Raw genomic sequence first — 18,785 nt, 5'->3', positions numbered from 1 at the left:
TCTGGAAAAGAAAACATAAGTCCGTCCCTCGTTAAGCACGAGCGTGAAGGCACGTGTCCTCATAATCACAGAGAGAGAAAACGAGAGAGCAGTGGCACACACTGATGACACCATCAACCCTCGACTTGGGTGTCTTAAAGGGACACCACACCATAACGGCTGTTACAAAGTCCATAAGAGCACCATCACCCAACTGTTAATAATAATCATTAAACCATACTCACAATGCAACATTAACTGAGGTCTTGATACCACTTGGGTGCACTTGAATCCAGCGACATACATTTTATCATCACACAGTGCGCGTGCGGAGACAGGATGTTTCCCTCTGCCTTCCAGGCGGCTCAGAGCTTTGTTATTAAGGTGTGAACGCTTAGGCATCAGGACAAGGCAACAGGGCACTCTGCTTACTCTACTTTAACAGCATTAGTCCTCAACTCAGACTTTTTAAGTACTCGCTTGATTGAAAACTCAGTGGAACGTGAATAAATATGATGGAAACAGCTGAAGGACGTCTTCGTACAGAGACGAGCTTTAGAATGAATTTGGGTGGGGGCAGCGTTGGTGGACTGTCTGTAATAATATGTTGCTGGGTTTAGAAAGCACAGACACTAGGACAGAGACTGCTGTAAATTACAGGATAAAATACCTGTTTGTGTTGTTTGGCCAGGATGAGGACAGCTGGATCACGGCGACACCTGTCCAGCTGACAGTTACTGCACAGAGAGCGCTTTAGGGATGGACGGCGATTGGATCACAATGGCCAGAAGTCTGTTCACATGGCCGACGTGGCTTTAGTGTGTAATTGCACTCGCCCATTTTTGTGTGCAGGCATGAACATGAACAGGGGTGCAGGATTATTGAGACGAGCTGCTGTACATAGTTTAATCGCTCTGATGGTTTTGTCTTTTCTGTTATTTCTTTATGGAAATAAATTCGTGGGCTCTTCTGTCACTGAAAACACATCAGCTGCTATTTGGCTTTGACAAGTAAACTCTGCAAAGGAGTTGCAACTGATAACAAAGCAGCCTCGCCTAATGGACACGTGTGGACCTGCCTCCTCTTCTCCAAGGAGAAGCATGGGTGCTGGCTAACTCTGGGTTAATGCAATAAATGAACAAAACCTTTAATTCAACTGAAGGGAAACTTGTGAGTGGTCAGAGAGTGAGGGCAAAGAGACAGAAGAGTAGCATCATATAATAACTGCTGCTCAGCCTACCTTCAGCACTTTGTGAGATGCTATTAGAATACACTAAAATGTTCACATTATTTCAGATATGGTTATTATAACCTTGTGTTGATGAAGAACGCTGATACCTGGTGTAGCTTTCTAAATGTAATGTTCTGCTCATTTTGTAAGAGTACTGATAATCTCATCTGTATTTCCTCGAATAGTTATCATGTGCTCAAAGTAACAATCTTTAAAAGCAAGTATAGTGCTGTCTTTCAGGCTACATATAATTTAGTTCTAACAGCAGTATGAGCTCAGCTCTGTATGCTGTGTATTTAAAACCAACAACAGTAGCCAGGATGTGTTAAAATAGGATTTGGCATGAACCCTAAGATCAGGTGTAGCAGTGCACTGTGTGGAAAAGAATTACAAGTCACATAATCACTCGTTTTGTGAGCTGCAGGCTGTGATCAGCTGACACATGCTGCTCACTGCTTCTTGTGGATTTAGGGCTGAATTCAGCAAGACATAAGCAGATGTTACAAACACTGTGAGGCTGATTTGTAACGCCAGTATAAAAAACCATCAAATTAAATAAATTCACAAGATAAATAAGAATAATTGATGTAACCTGTCATTGGCTGCCCACCATAAAGAATCATAGGGAGTCATTAAACTTAACCACAGTACTGCAAATTCACCATTTCAACCGTTTTAGATGCTCACTGCTGATATTTATGTCAACTTTGAAACCTCTGGTGAAAGACGTCCTGAACCTCACTGACTCTTTTAGTCGTGTTCAGTCGGCGCTCCCTCCCGTGAGCGTTCAGGCTCATCTCGTGCTCTGTAATTATGTGATATTCTAATTTGCAGTTTAAACTTTTCTGATCACATGTCTGTTATAATTCAAATTTCTGCGCCATGTCCACCAGTTAAACTTCTTTTATGTGTGCGTGACCCCTGCATCATCCCTGCTGGACATTCCTCTGCTGTTTATCAGAATATTGGGCCCCTCCCTTGGACAATCGCTCCCTTAAGCCGTGAGCTCATCATCTGCTCACTTTGCTCAAATGCTCTTGAGTTTTGCTTCTTGTAAAACCAACTGTGTTAAACCTAAAACGTATCCCTGGACTCAGGCTCTCAGAAGGATTTGTAGAAAAGCAGAAAGTCTTGAATGTATTCTCATTTCAGCCTGGTTTCCAAATGTTACATAGAACTGAAACTGTGCTTTTAAAAGTTTGTAATGATCTTTTATTAGTTGCTGACAGACCTGAGCTCGCTCTGCATTGTGGTATTCTAGTGTTTACACTGGACAGCTGTGCGGGTAATAAAGGAGCTGCCCTTGAATAGTTTAGATCCAATATAACCGACAGCAGTTTTGTGGCTGCTCCTCTGACATCCTGTTTTTATTAAATTACTTGTGTCTCATTCATCTTTCAGTTCAGGCCGCCACCGTTTACAGTTACAATGTCCCTTCTTTCAGAGGGAAGCTGTTTCTCACAAACACACACTGCTTTTACATGTTTTCTTCTGTGCTTAGACAAGAAAGACTTCTACTTTCATTCATATTGTTTTACGTTTATAGTTTCGTCAAAATTCCCATGCAAGAACTGCCTCCTCCACTCAGAGAGGATAAAAGCAAACAGGTTTTAATTTTGCATTTGCTTTGACAAGATATCCACCTTTGTTTTCTGGAAATATATTCGACCAAAATGCCCCAATGCCGTCAACATGTTGACGTTACATTAAGTGCTCAGTACTCCCTGTGACCAGCTGTAGATCTACAGCAAGATCCTCATATCATCCTCATCATACAGGTGGTGACAAGTACTTGCACTGCTGTACAAGACACAATGTGACAGATGTACACATATCACCCCTCCCAAAGTTAACAAGGTCTCATTTGTGGTAGTTTCCTCCACAGTATCTCCTTTACAACATTTAAACATAATGATAGACAAGGTAGCGTGCATGTTACCGTGTATATGACAAGAAGAAAGCTACGACTGTGTCTGGCTAAGAAAGAGCTTTGTCTAAGGAAGTACGATTCTTGGCCCTGGAGTTCAACCAGGAAACTGTTCCCAAAATTTTTAACCATGATGACAAACATTCTTCAACCGAATAACTTTTTACTCAAAGACGCGTTCGCTGGATTCAAACCGTTTCAAACAGCTCAGAGAATGGTTAGGACAGTCATCACAGTATTGAAGGACTTCCTAAAATATGAAAAATGACAACTGACACATATTTCTTTTTCTATTTAACAGGTAAAGGAGGCAGTAAAAACACATTACTGGACAGTGAGGTTGTCCTGACAAAAATGAAGCTTTTTATTGACCAGGACAACTCACACCCCGAGCTGAATTCTCAGCTTGATGAAAAGCCTGGGCAGCCTCAGATCAAGCCTGGCTCCAAATATCCATCTGCCATTTTGTCAGATACTCATCTCTCAAACTTGTTCAAGTGTGAATCAGAGGACTCTGGAGTGGAGCTTCCCAGCGGAGCTCATTCACCATCCACCCCAACAGGATCTGAGCAGAGCTTTGTGGTGCACAGTCGAGAGTCTTCCTGTGACTCCTCCAACTTAAACTCTGAGCCCACCGTCCTCTCTGACAGACTTGTTGCAGATACAAAGAGCACTGAGAAAAACCAGGCAAATGACTCAGCGGATAACAGTTTAAATACAACAGTGGATACACAGGATGGTTTGTTAATTCATTCAAATACACTTATTTCTTCGGCTATAACAGTAGAGTTGCACATAGGTGAGGATGTGAACCACTGCATGGTTTCAGGTCCTGAACAAAGTGAGGATGCTGAAGAGTCCAGGGCTGTGACAGGAAGGACCGGCTCAGAGGATACGAGGCTTGGAGAGCAATCCTTAATACAAAGCTGTGACGACATGACAAGCAAAGTCTTTGAACCCGAGCCTATTAAAAGGAGTATCACCAGTGACAGCCTGGATGAGTACATGGATGAATGCTGCAGATTAAGTAAGGTAAGAAAAAAGCAGCACTGATCATCAGCTGATCCGTCCTCACACTTTACAAGGGTGCAAACTGAGCAGACTAATGTAGCCCCGATGTTTCTCGATGAAAGCAACCTTTATATGTGACATACACAATCATGCAGAGTAGTGAAATGCTTGTGTCCGAGCTGCAGACGCAACCGTGCCATTCCAGGGCTTGGTTTTTTTGTTAGCATGGGGGGTCTAGCCAGGACCCTTACTGGATGGGAATTGAACTTGCGACTCCCACTCCAAAGGTGTGGCTATCCAGCTGCCAGGGCTATCCAGTCCTGGCAGCTGGATAGTGAGATGCCAGATGAGCTGGCATGTCAGAATTTCCTAAATCAAATCTCCAGTAGAGGTAGGTGGATCGATCCAAATATCGATAGTATCGATACCAACACTAGTATTGGTATCGGATCGATACATTGCTTTTATCCTTCAGTGTGTAGCCCGCTGAACTGTGTTAATTATGTCTTTGGGAAAAATAAACCTCCAACATGCACTATGAAAAATGTCCAAAGCTTTTTGTGTGCTGAAAGACACAAAAACATTCCAGGTCTCCAAAAACCCAGTTTCTGTTTAAAATGTTTCACAATTTGCTAGTTGAGAATTCGTCTCATTAATCGTGGCACACTACTCTCCCCCATTTAGCTGCCTGAGTCACATCGACAGTACTGGCCCTGTATTTACTTGGTACTGGATCGATACCAAAATGTGTAGTGTGGCACAGCACCAGAGATGGGCAGTACTTGTACTTACTTGTAACGCATTACTGTAATCCGATTGCTTTTTTCAAGTAACAAGTAAAGTAAGGGATTACTATTGCAAAAACGGTAATTAGATTACCGTTACTTTCCCGTAGGAACGCTGCGTTACTGCGTTACTAAAACCGTGATTTTTTGCGAGAATGTCTCACGACAGTGACGTAAGCGAGTGCGACGTTCGTGACAACAGCTGTGTGCAGATCAACAATGGATCACATATCGAGTGCAGAGAGAGTATGAGCGTGCAGCATTTAAAGCGTGGAAGTACTGACCTTACTTTGAGTTTGATTCCATAAAAAGTGACAAATACATTAGTGTCCGCTGTGCGTGGGAAGAAAACTTCTTTTTACAGCGAAAAAACCCCTAAACTTCCAACAAGCACCGAGTAGCTACGACGTAATGGGAAACTCACAGAGAAACTCGTGGATTCTTCCACTGACCACGGCACACCTGCACCAGGGTAAACCTCCGCCTGCCCCACTCCTGCTTTACAGGTGAAAATAGAGCAACAGGACCGCTGAGTCTTTGACTTTATTTATTTTCTGCTGTGTTTTACTTGCATCTATTTGAAAGACTGAGTGTAAACACACAAAATATTTTATTTTATGAGCTGGAATGTGCAGAAAATAGGTTTAAATGTTAAACTAATTTCTTCCAGTCAGAGAATGTTGCAGATAATTAAATGTTTGCTTGATGCATAAAGTTAAAAGATTAAAACTAATAAAACAAGTTTTAAAAAGAGACTTTTCCATTTGATTACATTTTGTATGATGGATTATGCAGAAAAAGTAGAATTGGGCTGAGAGATCTATCGCTTTATCACCTCTTCAGGTTGTAAATCATGTTTTTAAAAAGTAACTAAGTAACTAAGTAATTAATTACCTTTGAAAATAAGTAATCAGTAAAGTAACTGGATTACTTTTTTGGGGAAGTAATCAGTAATTAGTTACTGATTACTTTTTTCAAGTAACTTGACCAACACTGCACAGCACTGCTGTGAACGAGGGAAAGTGTGAATGTTGAAGGTTTTTGGTGAAGCGTCCAGGTAAGTATCTACATGTTAAATGACAACATATGTGTGTTCAAATAGCATCGACACACAGCTTCAGGTTCTTTATTTCTATATGATAATTCTTCATAATTAAACAATAAGAACAAGCAGTCTGATGTCCTGCAATCATTACGAAGCTATAATCTGAAATACAATAACACATTAAGTTTTTGCACAAAGTATCGGTATCGGATCAATGTCATCGATACCACCCTGAATTTTACTCGGTATCGGATCAGAAAGGAGATCAGTGGTATGGCACATCACTAATCTTCAGGCATAACACATACAGTACTGCCCAAAGATTTTACAGTGTAATGTCTTATTGAACCCGAGTCACTGAACAGCTACAGTTAGAGCATCAGTTCATACAGTATCCAATCAAGCATTCTGCTAAAGACTATGTTTCAGTTTAGTTCTGTTATGCTTTTAGTGTTTAATATATTTATTATTTTCCACAATGAAATACAAAAATACAAAGCATCAAATAAAAGTAAAAGAGGGGAAAAAATAAAAATAAAAACCCACCCTAACAAACAACACCCCTGTTCGCTGTCAAGTAATCAAAAGTTTAAAAGGAAAAACATACAATGCAAAATAACACCAGCCAAGGTATACAGAATAAGAAGAAAGAAAAAATAAGCAAACAAATATAATTAAAAATAGATAAATAAATAAATAAATAAATAAATAAAGGTCATTCCTGAACCTGTGTTGGTCAAAACACAGGTTGGTCAAAAAATATCAAAAAGGGTTTCCAGACTTTGTTAAATTTATTTACAGAGCCTCTCTAAACGAACCTAATTTTCTCTCATTTAAGATGAAATAATACATCCTTAACCCAATGAGAAACTGTGGGCGGGGCTGCGTCCTTCCACTTCAAAAGTATTAGACGTCTTGCCAATAGTGTAGAGAAGACAATAATTCTTTGACCACCTGCTGGTAGTGCCAGACCATCGGAGTTGACCCCAAATAAAAATAAAAGTGGATTGAGTGACACTCTCATTCCAAATATGCATGACAAAGCCCCACAGACATCCGTCCAGAAAGTTTGTATTTTGGGACAGGACCAAAACATATGGATCAAGGTCGCCTCTGCCAATTTACATCTTTCGCACGTTGGGTCAATCTGGGGATACATCTTTGCCAGTTTTGATTTGCTAAGATGAACCTGTGCACTATTTTAAACTGCAGAAGCCAATGTCTTGCACACATGGAGGACGAGTGAATATTACTTAAAACATTGCCCCAGTCAGCTTCAGCAACACAGATTCCAAGATCCTCTTCCCAGGATCGCTTGATTGCAGACATAGAACAAGAACCCAGGCGCAAAATCAGAACAAGTATTGATGATATGGCCTTTTTCTTAGCCGGGTTAAAACACATAATGTCATCCATTACATCATTAGGGGGTTTATTTGGGAACCCTGGGATAGAGCCTGAAAGAAAGTGTCGTATTTGTAGGTACCTAAAGAAATTAGAAGGGGGTAAGTTGTATTTATTAGTCAGCTGTTCAAATGAGGTGAACGTGCCGTCAATGAATAGTTCTTTTAAAGATCTCAGCCCTCGCCTCTGCTAGCCCTGAAATGTGGCATCAGACATTGAAGGGGAAAAAACATAGTTGGAAGCTACTGGGCTGCCTAAGCACATCTTCAGAAGATCAAAATGTAAACTAAACTGAAAGCAAATCTGGATAGTATTATTAACTACAGGATTCTCAATTGACAGGCTTTTGGGTAACGGGATAGATGCACCTACGACAGACGATAGCAAGAAAGAACCAGAAGAGAGCTTCTCCATATCTAGCCATACGGGTCCGCTGCAATCGTTCTGTTAGTGCAGCCAGTAGGTCAGACAGCGTAAACTGGAGGCCCAGTAATAATAACGGAAATTCGGTAGAGCCAGGCCTCCGTCTTGCTTTGACTTTTGCAGATGTGTTTTATGCAAACGTGGTTTCTTGTTGTTCCAAAGGTATGATGTAATTACAGAGTCCAATTTCTTAAAATAAGCATTCGGAATGTATATAGGGAGGCTTTGAAACAGATAAAGATATCTGGGTAATACAGACATTTTAACTACATTCACTCTCCCAACTGACGAGAGAGGAAGCGGCGACCATTTTGACAAGTCTTGTTGCATACTGAGGTGTAACTTAGTAAAAATTTCTTTAAAGAGATCACTGAGGTTTTTCGTCACAGTTATGTCTAGATAGACAAAACTGTGCGTTGCAATCTTGAAGGGAACAGTAATGTTTGCTAATGTGGAAAGAGGCATATTTAGAGGCAGTAATTCACTCTTGTGTAGATTCAATTTATAGCCTGACACAAGCCCAAATGCATCAAAAAGTTCAAGAATGGAGGGAATTGTTACCTCAGCCTGACACAAACAGCAGGAGATCATCAGCATAGAGAGATTTATGCTCAGTTCCATATCGCGAAATGCCTTGAATGGCACCATTACTTCTTATAGCTATTGCCAACGGCTCAATAGCTAACACGAAAAGGAGGGGGCAGCCCTGACGGGTTCCACGATGCAAGCGGAACGGTTTAGAATAATGGTTATTAGTGAGTACCATAGCTGAAGGACAGGCACAGAGTAATTTCACCCAGGACAAAAAGGAACTTCCAAACCCAAATCTTTGTAAGGTCTCAAATAGATATTCCCATTCTACTCTATCGAAAGCCTTCTCCGCATCCATGGAGAGAAGGCTTTCAGCTTGACTGGGGGTGTACATTATATTGAGTAGTCTACGAATACTAAAAAAGGAGTTTTTAATAAAACCAATCTGATCTGAAGAGATTATGTTGGGTAAAAATTTTCCAATCGGTTGGCCAAAACCTTCGCTAGTATTTTGTAGTCTGAATTGAGGAGTGAAATCGGCCTGTAGGATCCACATTCCAAAGGGTTTTTGTCTTTTTTGGGAAGTAATGTTATACAAGCTTGATTTAGGCTATCAGGCAAAACACCTTTGGCAAGAGAGTCAGTATATAATGTAGCTAACACGGGGGCTAGTTTTCCAGCAAAGGCGGCATAAAACTCGTTCGGTAAGCCATCAGGGCCTGGTGATCGGCGAGACTGTAACGGTTTTATTGCCGCTATGATCTCCTGTTCTGTTTTTAGTTAAATGGCTGTTACAAACAGAATTCCCTACAGCCAGCAGTGATGACACGTGCTGGATGTGTGCAAGGTCTAGTTTGTACAAAAGCTGCACTTGTTACATTCGCTTGCATATTGTGCTGACTGTTACCATTTTACACAGATTAAAAACGACTCAAAAGACTCTATAAAGAAGTTTTACATGTTCATACTGCATTAACCTTTGATATCAGTATCATAATTTATATTTTTGTGTGAGTGGGATATTACTATTAATGTCACAAATAAAATGAGCATTTATATGAACATTTGGTGTTACATAACATAATATGAATGCTATATATATAACCTCATGGTTGCTGCCTTTTCACGACGCTACAGTTCATTGGCCTGTACCTTCATGTAGGCATGTACTAGGGCTGCCACAAACGATTATTTTGATAGTCGACTAGTCACCGATTATTTTTGCGATTAGTCGACTAATCAAATCCATTGGACGTAAAACGTACAGCTTATTGCACCAGCAGCATCTGCTCTTATATAACTATCATTAGCTTACAGCTGTAAGTGTTTAAGGTCTGTGCTAACTAAAAATAAAGACAAGATGATAGTTTATTAAATTTTAATGAAATTTGCAGATTGTTTCGGTGAAGTTTAATAAACTCCTTGCTATCTAAAATATAACAGGACACCGGAGTAAATTCTGAGCATCTCACACTTCTGATAATCAGCTGTCTGCTTGACGTTTATTCAGCTGTGTAAAAACTATAACTTTAATCTCAGACAAACCGATTTACTCAGGAACAAATAAAATACTAAAAAAAAGCCAAACAATAACATTTTTAAGTTATCTAAGTGACTCATATATCATGTTTAACCTGAGTAGCGAAAGACGCGATTTGCGGGGAGTCCGGTGTTCTCACGGCTCTAGTGAGCCTAGCCCCCGGCTAGCTATCGAGCTAGTGGGTAACACATCTCCGAAAACGTCGGAGCGCTTTTGAAAATATGTGGTGTCCTGATAAACTGAGCAGATATTTGAGGTTTACACAGCTACATTCTCGCCTGAAAATATGTTAAACGTTTATTTTCTGACCCAGAAAGAATAATAAGAGTAAAGTTAAAACTAACCAGCTACCGCCATTGTTGGAAACTGAGCTGGGCTGCGCTATGAATTCTGGGACACAGCTTCTTCTTCTTCGGGGTTTAACGGCAGCTGGCATCCTTGTACATGCAGTGCTGCCATCTTCTGTTCCAGTCCGTTATTACACTCTTAAATCCTGCCACTTATTCCTGCGTCTTTTGGGATCTTACAAAGCTTCAAACAACGCGTCGACTATTAAATTAGTCGTCGACGTAATCCTTGACGTAATCGTGACTAGTCGACTAATCGTGGCAGCCCTAGCATGTACATATAATTGGTTCAAACTGGTGATAATATTGCTGACAGCACTAATTCATAACAATAGTCATCTCAAGCCACTTTGTATTGCAAGATAAAGATACTACAATATTAGAGAGAAAACTCCATCAATCATTGCCAATGGTAGAAAGAAGGATTAACCTTTGGAGAGGAAAAGTCCTCCAGCAGAATCAGGTCCATCGTCCGACACAACTGACCCTGATTGTGGGGGACGAGAAGATAAGAAGTGTATATTATGTGGTTATGTGTGGTAGACAAAACCCAAAAGAGGACACTGGTGATAACTCACTGAAGCCATTGGTGCACATGCATCAACCTGCGTGCAGCCTGTTGCAGTCATTCCTAGTATTTGTTTAATATTCTTGGATTTTTTTATCCTACTCTTACCCGTTAACTTTTGCCAACAAACTGGCCAAGTGTCTTTTTCTTCGGAACAATGGGCCATGGAGCAACAACTTCATGTCAGTCACACTGTTTGCGTTAGAGATCAGCTGATTGCCCTGAAGCTGACTGGTCTGCTGGTTTGAACACAGTGATTGTAGCTGATACCTGGATTGAAACACACCAAGCATGCAGAGATGGACAGAAGAAGAGGAAACAGACAGAGTGCAGTGAAACAGCAGAGAGTTTTGGAGAAACAGAGTCGTAAGTTTCCCCTCTATCTAATGGCAAATACAATGGAGGACAGCACTGGCCCAAAGTCAAAGGAGGCATCAGAAGTCTAGTTTAATATGCTTCACAGAGAAATTGTTGCACCAGTATATTTCAGACAGCTACATTTCCTTTGAGGGCTTTTATGCTGTTCAGGCTGCCGGAGACTGCAGCGCTAGCAGTAGGAGGAAAGCAAAGGAGACTTGCTGCTCTTGTTAATAACCGCTTACGTAACCCTGCTCACATCAACATCAAAGAGCATATTTGTTGCCAAGAGTTTGAACTGTATCCTTTGGGTACACCCCAAAAACTCTGTTTCCTTGATGTGGTCTCGCTTTTCACTTCTGTCCCACTGGAGACGGTCAGAAAATGACTACAGCAAGACAGCTCCTTAGCAAACAGAACCAGCTGTGCCACCAATCAGATTTGCATTACCCCCACATATTTTAGATACGCCGAGGGTTTCTACAGACAAAAACATTGATGTGCCACGTGCTCCCCAGCGTCACCCAGTACAGCAAACCTCTACATGGACGAAGTGGAAAGTAAAGCTCCTGGCTCTTTCAAAGGGACAACACCTAGCCACTGGTACAGATGGGTGCATGACACCTGGCTCAAAAGCAAACCAAAGAAATAAAAGCCTTCACTGTTCACAACAACTCAGTGGAAGATGCAAAAGATAATAGTTTGCCGGAAGCCCCCACACACAAACCAGCACCTCCTCTTTGACTCCCACTGACCTTTGGAACACAAACTTGGAGTCATCAGGACCTGCAACGCCAGTCAGAAAAACGTTCCCTCTAGAGAAAGAAAAGGAACACACACATGTAAAGAAAGCTCTTACAACACGTGGTTATCCCAACTGGGCCTTCATCAAATCAGTAAAGCTGCACAGAGAGAAGGTCAGATGCCAACTAGAAGGAAACAGACGGACAAATGGAACAACATCCCTTATGTAGGAGCGATTTTGAGATCTCTCCCCAGACGCCTCACTCTCTCACATCTTTCATCAAGTGATCTCAACAGGTAAGGCAAGGTCTCACAGCAGCTTCACCCAAAACCTCTGCTGATGCCTTTTTCACACCTTGGCGTATGTGTTGGGATGCATGATCAATACTTGCTCAACAGCACTCCCACTAGGTTTTAAAAATGTGTGACTTTTCTAGTGTTTTCTTTTGACCAAACCAAAACAACTTGTATTTTCTGTTTTGTGGAGGAGTATTAACAAACACAGCGTCTGTACTCATTCAGAAGGATCTGCAGAATCATGTCTCATTCATGTTAAGCCAACTGTTATTATCTTGTTGTGATGGACCGAGCAGTGAAGGAAACTTAGGCACAGGTTAAAGTCCAAAAAACGATTTTTTATTTAACCCAAAAAACATAATTGGTTAACTCATGCAAAAAGAATCAAAATCTTGGGCCCATAAAAGAGGTCAAACTAACAAAACTCTACTCAAAGTTGACAACACAACTGATAACTCAAACAAACTGACCTAACTTAACGAGACAAAGGGGAAACTTAAATAGTGGCTGATCAGCCCACAAAAACAGGAGAAGGGGTAAAACACACAAAACCTAACTAAACCAAACATAATGAACTCCAATTCCCCCCCATGGTCCTGAGTTATGGCGTGAACCAATTTGTAGTCTTCCTTTAAAGCTCGCTCCGCCCCTTTTCCACCTCTTGGCTCCTTAATCAAGGGACTGGAACAGCTGCAACTACGGTAACTCAGAAAACAAAAGATTAATCATACATAACAGTGTAAACTAAAATGTGCGCACTTATTTTAGAATGCAGCGTTATGTGGATATGTGAATGAATTCTAAACCAAAACCAGTTATTTATTGTTCTGTAAATAAATTCCTATATTTAAAGAAAGAAATGTGAATGCAATATTACTTATAAGCCTCTACACTAACATGGTGATATTACCACTGTGTGGCTGTAAGTGCAGCCATCACACTTGTCCACATTCATAATGAGAGGGCACAGCTGACTCACAGGGAGAGCGTCAGACAGCTGTGGAAGCTGCAGAGTCATAATCGGCGTTATGATATTCCTGGAAACATCAGACACAAGCCTGGGCTGCCTTTCGTTACCAGCAGAGTTATCTGACAGAGTTTTTCAAATGAATGCTTGCTGATGTTTTAGAAATAAACAACAAATACTACAACTAAGATGTTAAACATTAGTCTATAGTCCCTAAAAAGAGAAATAATTCTTTGTAATTCATTAACATTCCTCATCTTGTGGCAGATGTGACATATTGGCACAAAGACAACAGCTGTCACAGTCCAGCTGATTCAGATTCTTGGGTCAAGATTAAGCTCCAAACCTTCCTTTGCAATAACGTTTGCAGCTATGCTACTACTGGTTTTATCTGTGCAATCTTGTCATTTATTTTTACTTGTTCTTTGTGTCTCTCTTTCTGTCTTCTCTTTGAAAGCTGGATGCCTCTCTGAGCCTGACTCTACCTGTGGTCTCTTCAGTTAAAGGAAATGCTGCTATTGCTCATTGTGTCATTATTGGGATCATTTCTTTGGTTTATGTAAAGTGTACCTTATAATAATAAAGCATTGTGAGATGACTGCCTTTGTCAACTAGTACTACATAGTATTTTTTTTAACTGTCAGTATATAAACAGAATAATTATATGAAATAAATACAAGCAGATCAACAAAATAAAGAAAAACTGAGTAATTTTCTGGAGGTTGTGTAACAACAATTTCATGTTTGTACACATTTGGATCCCTGTGTTTACAGCCAAAGCACCTCTGAGTCTCTCCTGAGTAAACTGCAGCTGTTCTGCTGCATCCTTCAAAGGCTTTTCTGGAGACACAGCTTTATTATTTCTGCCACATCAGTCAAACTTAGACACGAGGGCCTACGAGCTCACAGACCGAGTGCAGCATGTCAGGCAACACTTGTTCATCTGTGCTGGAGGACTGGAGATTTTTCTAGTGATACTGTCACTGACCACAAGCTCCTCTGTCATTGACCCTCAGCGGTCTGTGTGGACATATCAAATCGGTGTCAAATATCTCAAATTACTCACATATTTAGCTAAATAAAGGCTCTTTGATGGCTTTCTGGGGCCCCTGTGAGGTAATGGCATTTGGCACTGGATTGTGGGGCCCAGCACGACTTCAAGCTGACAGGCAGTATTACATCTTCACTTGTCACCACAGCTAATAATGTAAATACTTCCCCTTCTAAATGGGGACTCTGTAGTTCACAGTACAGGGACGTTGGCTTTTTCTTGCCTTAAACCTCATGTCAGTTCACAAATATTTGCTTTGTGTTGACTTGGTTGGCTATTCTCTCTGTTCCTCTGTGTGTTATTAAATACGAACCCCACGGATGCCTCAGGACTCCAGAGCTGGAGACATTCCTGAGTGCATTGCTGTCATATTTTGAACAGTAACATCGTAGCTCTTATCTTTGACTGCATATCTGATGTGTTGTATTAATATCCAATGCATACCTCACCAGCACTCGTGTGAAATGTAATTAGGAGTAGTGGATACTGGGTAACTGTAGTGGAGCCTTTAAATATGAACAATATTCCAAAGCTGAAATGGCTGAAGTGTTTGTTACAGCAGTGTAACAATAATGAAATACCTTCAGAGGGACACAACTGTGCATGGCTTCATCACAAGAGTAAGTCTAAAACTAACACAAAAAAAGCACGCTTCAGTCTGCAGTTCCTCCCCTAGAGCTTTGAAAGATATACTGCAGAGAGGTGAGGCCAAAGCACTGTCTGTGTGCTCAGGAGTGTTGGCAGGAAAGGCAGAGTACGTGATGTTGTAGCGCCTTCCTCTCTATCACGGTGCTCAGCATACACATCTGGTGTCTCATTCCTTTCTAGTAGTGTCATGTTGAGAAAGTATTCTGGGTGGAGCACAGATAATGGAAATCTTACAAATGAGGACCAGAGCAGATTTCAATTTCCATGGAAATGTTTGATGTTATTTTTCTTAATAAATTCATAAAAAGAAAATCATCACTGAAGAAGAAACACCCAGTGCATCATGGGAATCCCCGGCAGCCTACGCCTATTGCAGCATAACTAAGGGAGGATTCAGGGTCACCTGGTCCAGCCCTAACTATATGCTTTAGCAAAAAGGAAAGTTTGAAGCCTAATCTTAAAAGTAGAGATAGTGTCTGTCTCCCGAATCCAAACTGGAAGCTGGTTCCACAGAAGAGGGGCCTGAAAACTGAAGGCTCTGCCTCCCATTCTACTTTTAAATACTCTAGGAACAACAAGTAGGCCTGCAGAGCGAGAGCGACGTGCTCTAATAGGGTGATATGGTACTACAAGGTCATTAAGATAAGATGGGGCCTGATTATTTAAGACCTTGCGTGTGAGGAGCAGGATTTTGAATTCTGGATTTAACAGGAAGCCAATGAAGGGAAGCCAAACAGCAGAAATCTGCTCTCTCTACATATTTGTTTAATATGTGCGTTGAAAGACATTCATCCATCCATCTTCATCCGCTATATCCGGGGTTCGGGTCGCAGGGGCGTTCCCAGGCCAGCCGAGAGATATAATCTCTCCAGCGTGTCCTGGGTCTGCCCCGGGGCCTCCTCCCGGTGGGACATGCCCGGAACACCTCACCCAGGGGGCATCCTTGTCAGATGCCCGAACCACCTCAGCTGGCTCCTTTCGATGTGGAGCAGCAGCTGCTCTACTCTGAGCTCCTCCCGGATGGCCGAACTTCTCACCCTATCTCTGAGGGAGAGGCCAGCCACCCTTCGGAGGAAGCTTGCTTGTATTCGTGATCTCGTTCTTTCGGTCACTACCCACATCTCGTGGCCATAGTTAGGGACGCTTTTACACTCAGCTGCCTCTTCACCATGATGGACCGGTGCAGCGTCCACATTGAAGGACATGTCCTGGTCAAAAATGACTCCAAGGTTCCTCACAGTGTTACTGGAGGCCAAGGTAATGCCATCCAGAGTAAGAATCTGCTTAGATACCATATTTCTAGGCTTTTCAGGGCCGAGTACAATAACCTCAGTTTGATCTGAATTAAGAAGCAGAAAGTTAGCGGCCATCCAGGTCTTTATGTCTTTAAGACATTCCTGCAGTTTAACTCATTGGTGTGTGTTATCTGGCTTCATGGACAGATAGAGCTGGGTGTCATCTGCTTTGAATGTTTAGAGATGAGCTGTGATCAATGTGAAAATGTGTGCTACACATTTGAAAGATATTGCCAAAAGGAAGCATGTGTAATATAAACAGAACTGGTCCTAGCGTTTATCATTCAATGATGGCAAAATGCCCTCTGCACACGGTAGAGCTTTGATAGCATGTTGTAGCATATAAGAATATGATATAGTCTACAGGTGAGAAATCAGATATGAAGGACTCTTTCATCCTCGAGACATTAATGCCAGTCCTGTGCATCACTCCTTATCATAGTGACAGGTGCCATCGTTTCTACTTTCAGACCTCCCTTTACATGATCCCGACAGTAAAAAGAAAGACAGTATTATACCACAGATATGCCAAATAAAAGTATGAAACGGTCAGCTCAGATGTTCATGGTTTCTTTCTAAAAGGAAGGCTCCATTCATCTTTCTCCTAACTCTAGTTTGGATTGTGGGATTCCTGATCTGAGCTTCCAATGTTCATTTTATTTAGTTTTCCAAACTTGCAGTAGTTCTTTTATCAGACATGTAGTATCTTTACGTAATCCAGTCTTGGTATACTTTCCACGTGAGACTCACGAGATCAGATCTGAAACAAGGAAGTGCATCACTGTGTGTGTGTGTTTAAATGGGGAAATCCCCTTAAGTCTTCCCAGCTCAGCGGTCTGAGCAAGGCCATAGATAAGATCAGTGCCAGCCCTGATAATGTTTACTGTCCCATCAAGAACAACCCCCAACCCCAATTACTGACTTCCCCTGAGGAAGTGAGAGCCATCTCCTGGACTGAATACCCATCCTTATCTTAATTAGCCACCAAAAATGACCAAACCTGGCTCAGTCAAATATCCACACTGCTGGAATTAATGTTCTCCTTTAAGTTGTAATATCTCTGATATTCATTGTGTTTTAATCATCGTTCCATGGTCATGTTTAGAGTTTAGTGCCATGCAGCATGAAGCACCGCCTTTGTCAGTAATAACGTCGTTCACTCCATTTGTGGCCCGTTCGTCTTTACCGTGTTGCTTTGGTTCATTGAGGTTTGCAGAAATTCATTTATGAACGACTCTCTTAATCATCTGAGTCAGGCTGAGGTCTGAACTTTGACCCTTCAGTCCTTTTGTTTTTCAGTCATTGTGTCAAAGATTTGCTGCTGTGATCAAATAAATGTCCTCTGGAATATTTTGGTATAGAGAGGAGTTTGTGATCAGTCAGTCTATAAGGTCCTGTGGCTGCAAAATAACACTCGTCCATAACCTCCTGACAGGATGCAAGATGAATGAGGTGCTGATGTGCTATGGCCACATGCTGTGTGTTAGGGCCAACTGTGTTCTCTTTGGTCTGTCTAAAGGGTAATGAAGACATTTGATTTGCTCAGATGCTGGTTTTTAAAGTCAGACTGTACTGTCGTGTTCTTTTAAGAGAGAAGAGACTTTCTCCAACAAGCCTTCAAAACAAACCGTACTTGTTCAGTCTCGCTCTGCTAGCAGGGTCTGATCTTGGGGCAGATGTGTCAGAACGTCCTGGGAGGATTGTGGGATTGCACTAACACACAAGCAACCAGCGAGACATCTGTTGTAAGGGGGCCTCGTGCTGAAGATCAAAAGGTCGAGTACGTTGGATTTGGATGGGTGTTGCTGGTGCCGTGGATAAACGTGTTGCTTCACAGCAAAATGTTTCATGATTCAAATCTGAGGCACGTCCGTGTGGAGTTCGTATGCTTTCCTTGTGCCTGTGTCAGTTTCTCCTGAGTAATCCAATCTCCACCCACAGTCCAAGCATATAAATGACAATGAAAATTTGCCATCGATGTTAAGAAAATAAAGTATTTCAAGTGTATAATTAAAATATAAATGTTTAGTTATAATGCAGTTTGTAGCCTAAAGCATTTTGAATGTTCAGCAAGACTAGCAAAGTGTCCCAGTACATTAGCACCACCTGGTGACGCCTTGCACCTCGCTCATCTGTTTAAACCGGCTGCCCTCAGGTCAGTGCTGACAACATATACACAGGAGGAGAGTGGGCGCACCTGAGAACACAGCTAAACAGAATCAAACTGATGAGACAGGAGAAGCAAAACTGAACATTATATACACGAGACAGGAGGCGATCAAAATCAAATGTAAACTTGACAAAACTGGGAAGCCCATGGAGGCAGAACACAGAGAGATGAGACAGAGGACACGAGATACGACTGGTGAGACTGAAGATAAACAGAGGCGAGGACGCTGGAGAAAAAGCATGGTGACAAGACCAGGACAGACTGGACACAAAAGGGGAAATAACAAATAAAACAAAGCCAAAGAATCAAGAACTACAAATAACAAACTCAGAGGTGCTACAACATAACAGACACAGGAACTAAAACATAAATTAAAAAGTCCAGAACAAAACTGAAAATACTTGATCAAAGATCCAGGACCGTGACACTATCCATCTATTCTCTAAACTGGAATATCAGGAGGCA

At 41.5% G+C, this 18,785-nt stretch overlaps 1 protein-coding gene across 2 annotated transcripts in view; it reads left to right on the top strand.

Moving 5' to 3' along the window:
* The window catches only part of LOC113035038 (uncharacterized), a 33,638-nt gene that overhangs the window by 3,366 nt on the left and 11,487 nt on the right, over positions 1-18,785 (top strand). The window contains exons 2-3 of one of the 2 annotated variants that reach the window (XM_026190284.1): positions 3,439-3,876; positions 3,967-4,169. In XM_026190284.1, coding sequence (XP_026046069.1) covers positions 3,439-3,876; positions 3,967-4,169 — 641 coding nt within the window. Of the gene's footprint in view, positions 1-3,438; positions 4,170-18,785 lie in introns of both variants that reach the window. The other variant, XM_026190283.1, reaches the window with a different exon arrangement.

This window comes from Astatotilapia calliptera, chromosome 13 (genome assembly GCF_900246225.1).
Source record: "Astatotilapia calliptera chromosome 13, fAstCal1.2, whole genome shotgun sequence".
NCBI lineage: Eukaryota > Metazoa > Chordata > Actinopteri > Cichliformes > Cichlidae > Astatotilapia > Astatotilapia calliptera.
This window is presented reverse-complemented; position numbering and strand designations above follow the sequence as displayed.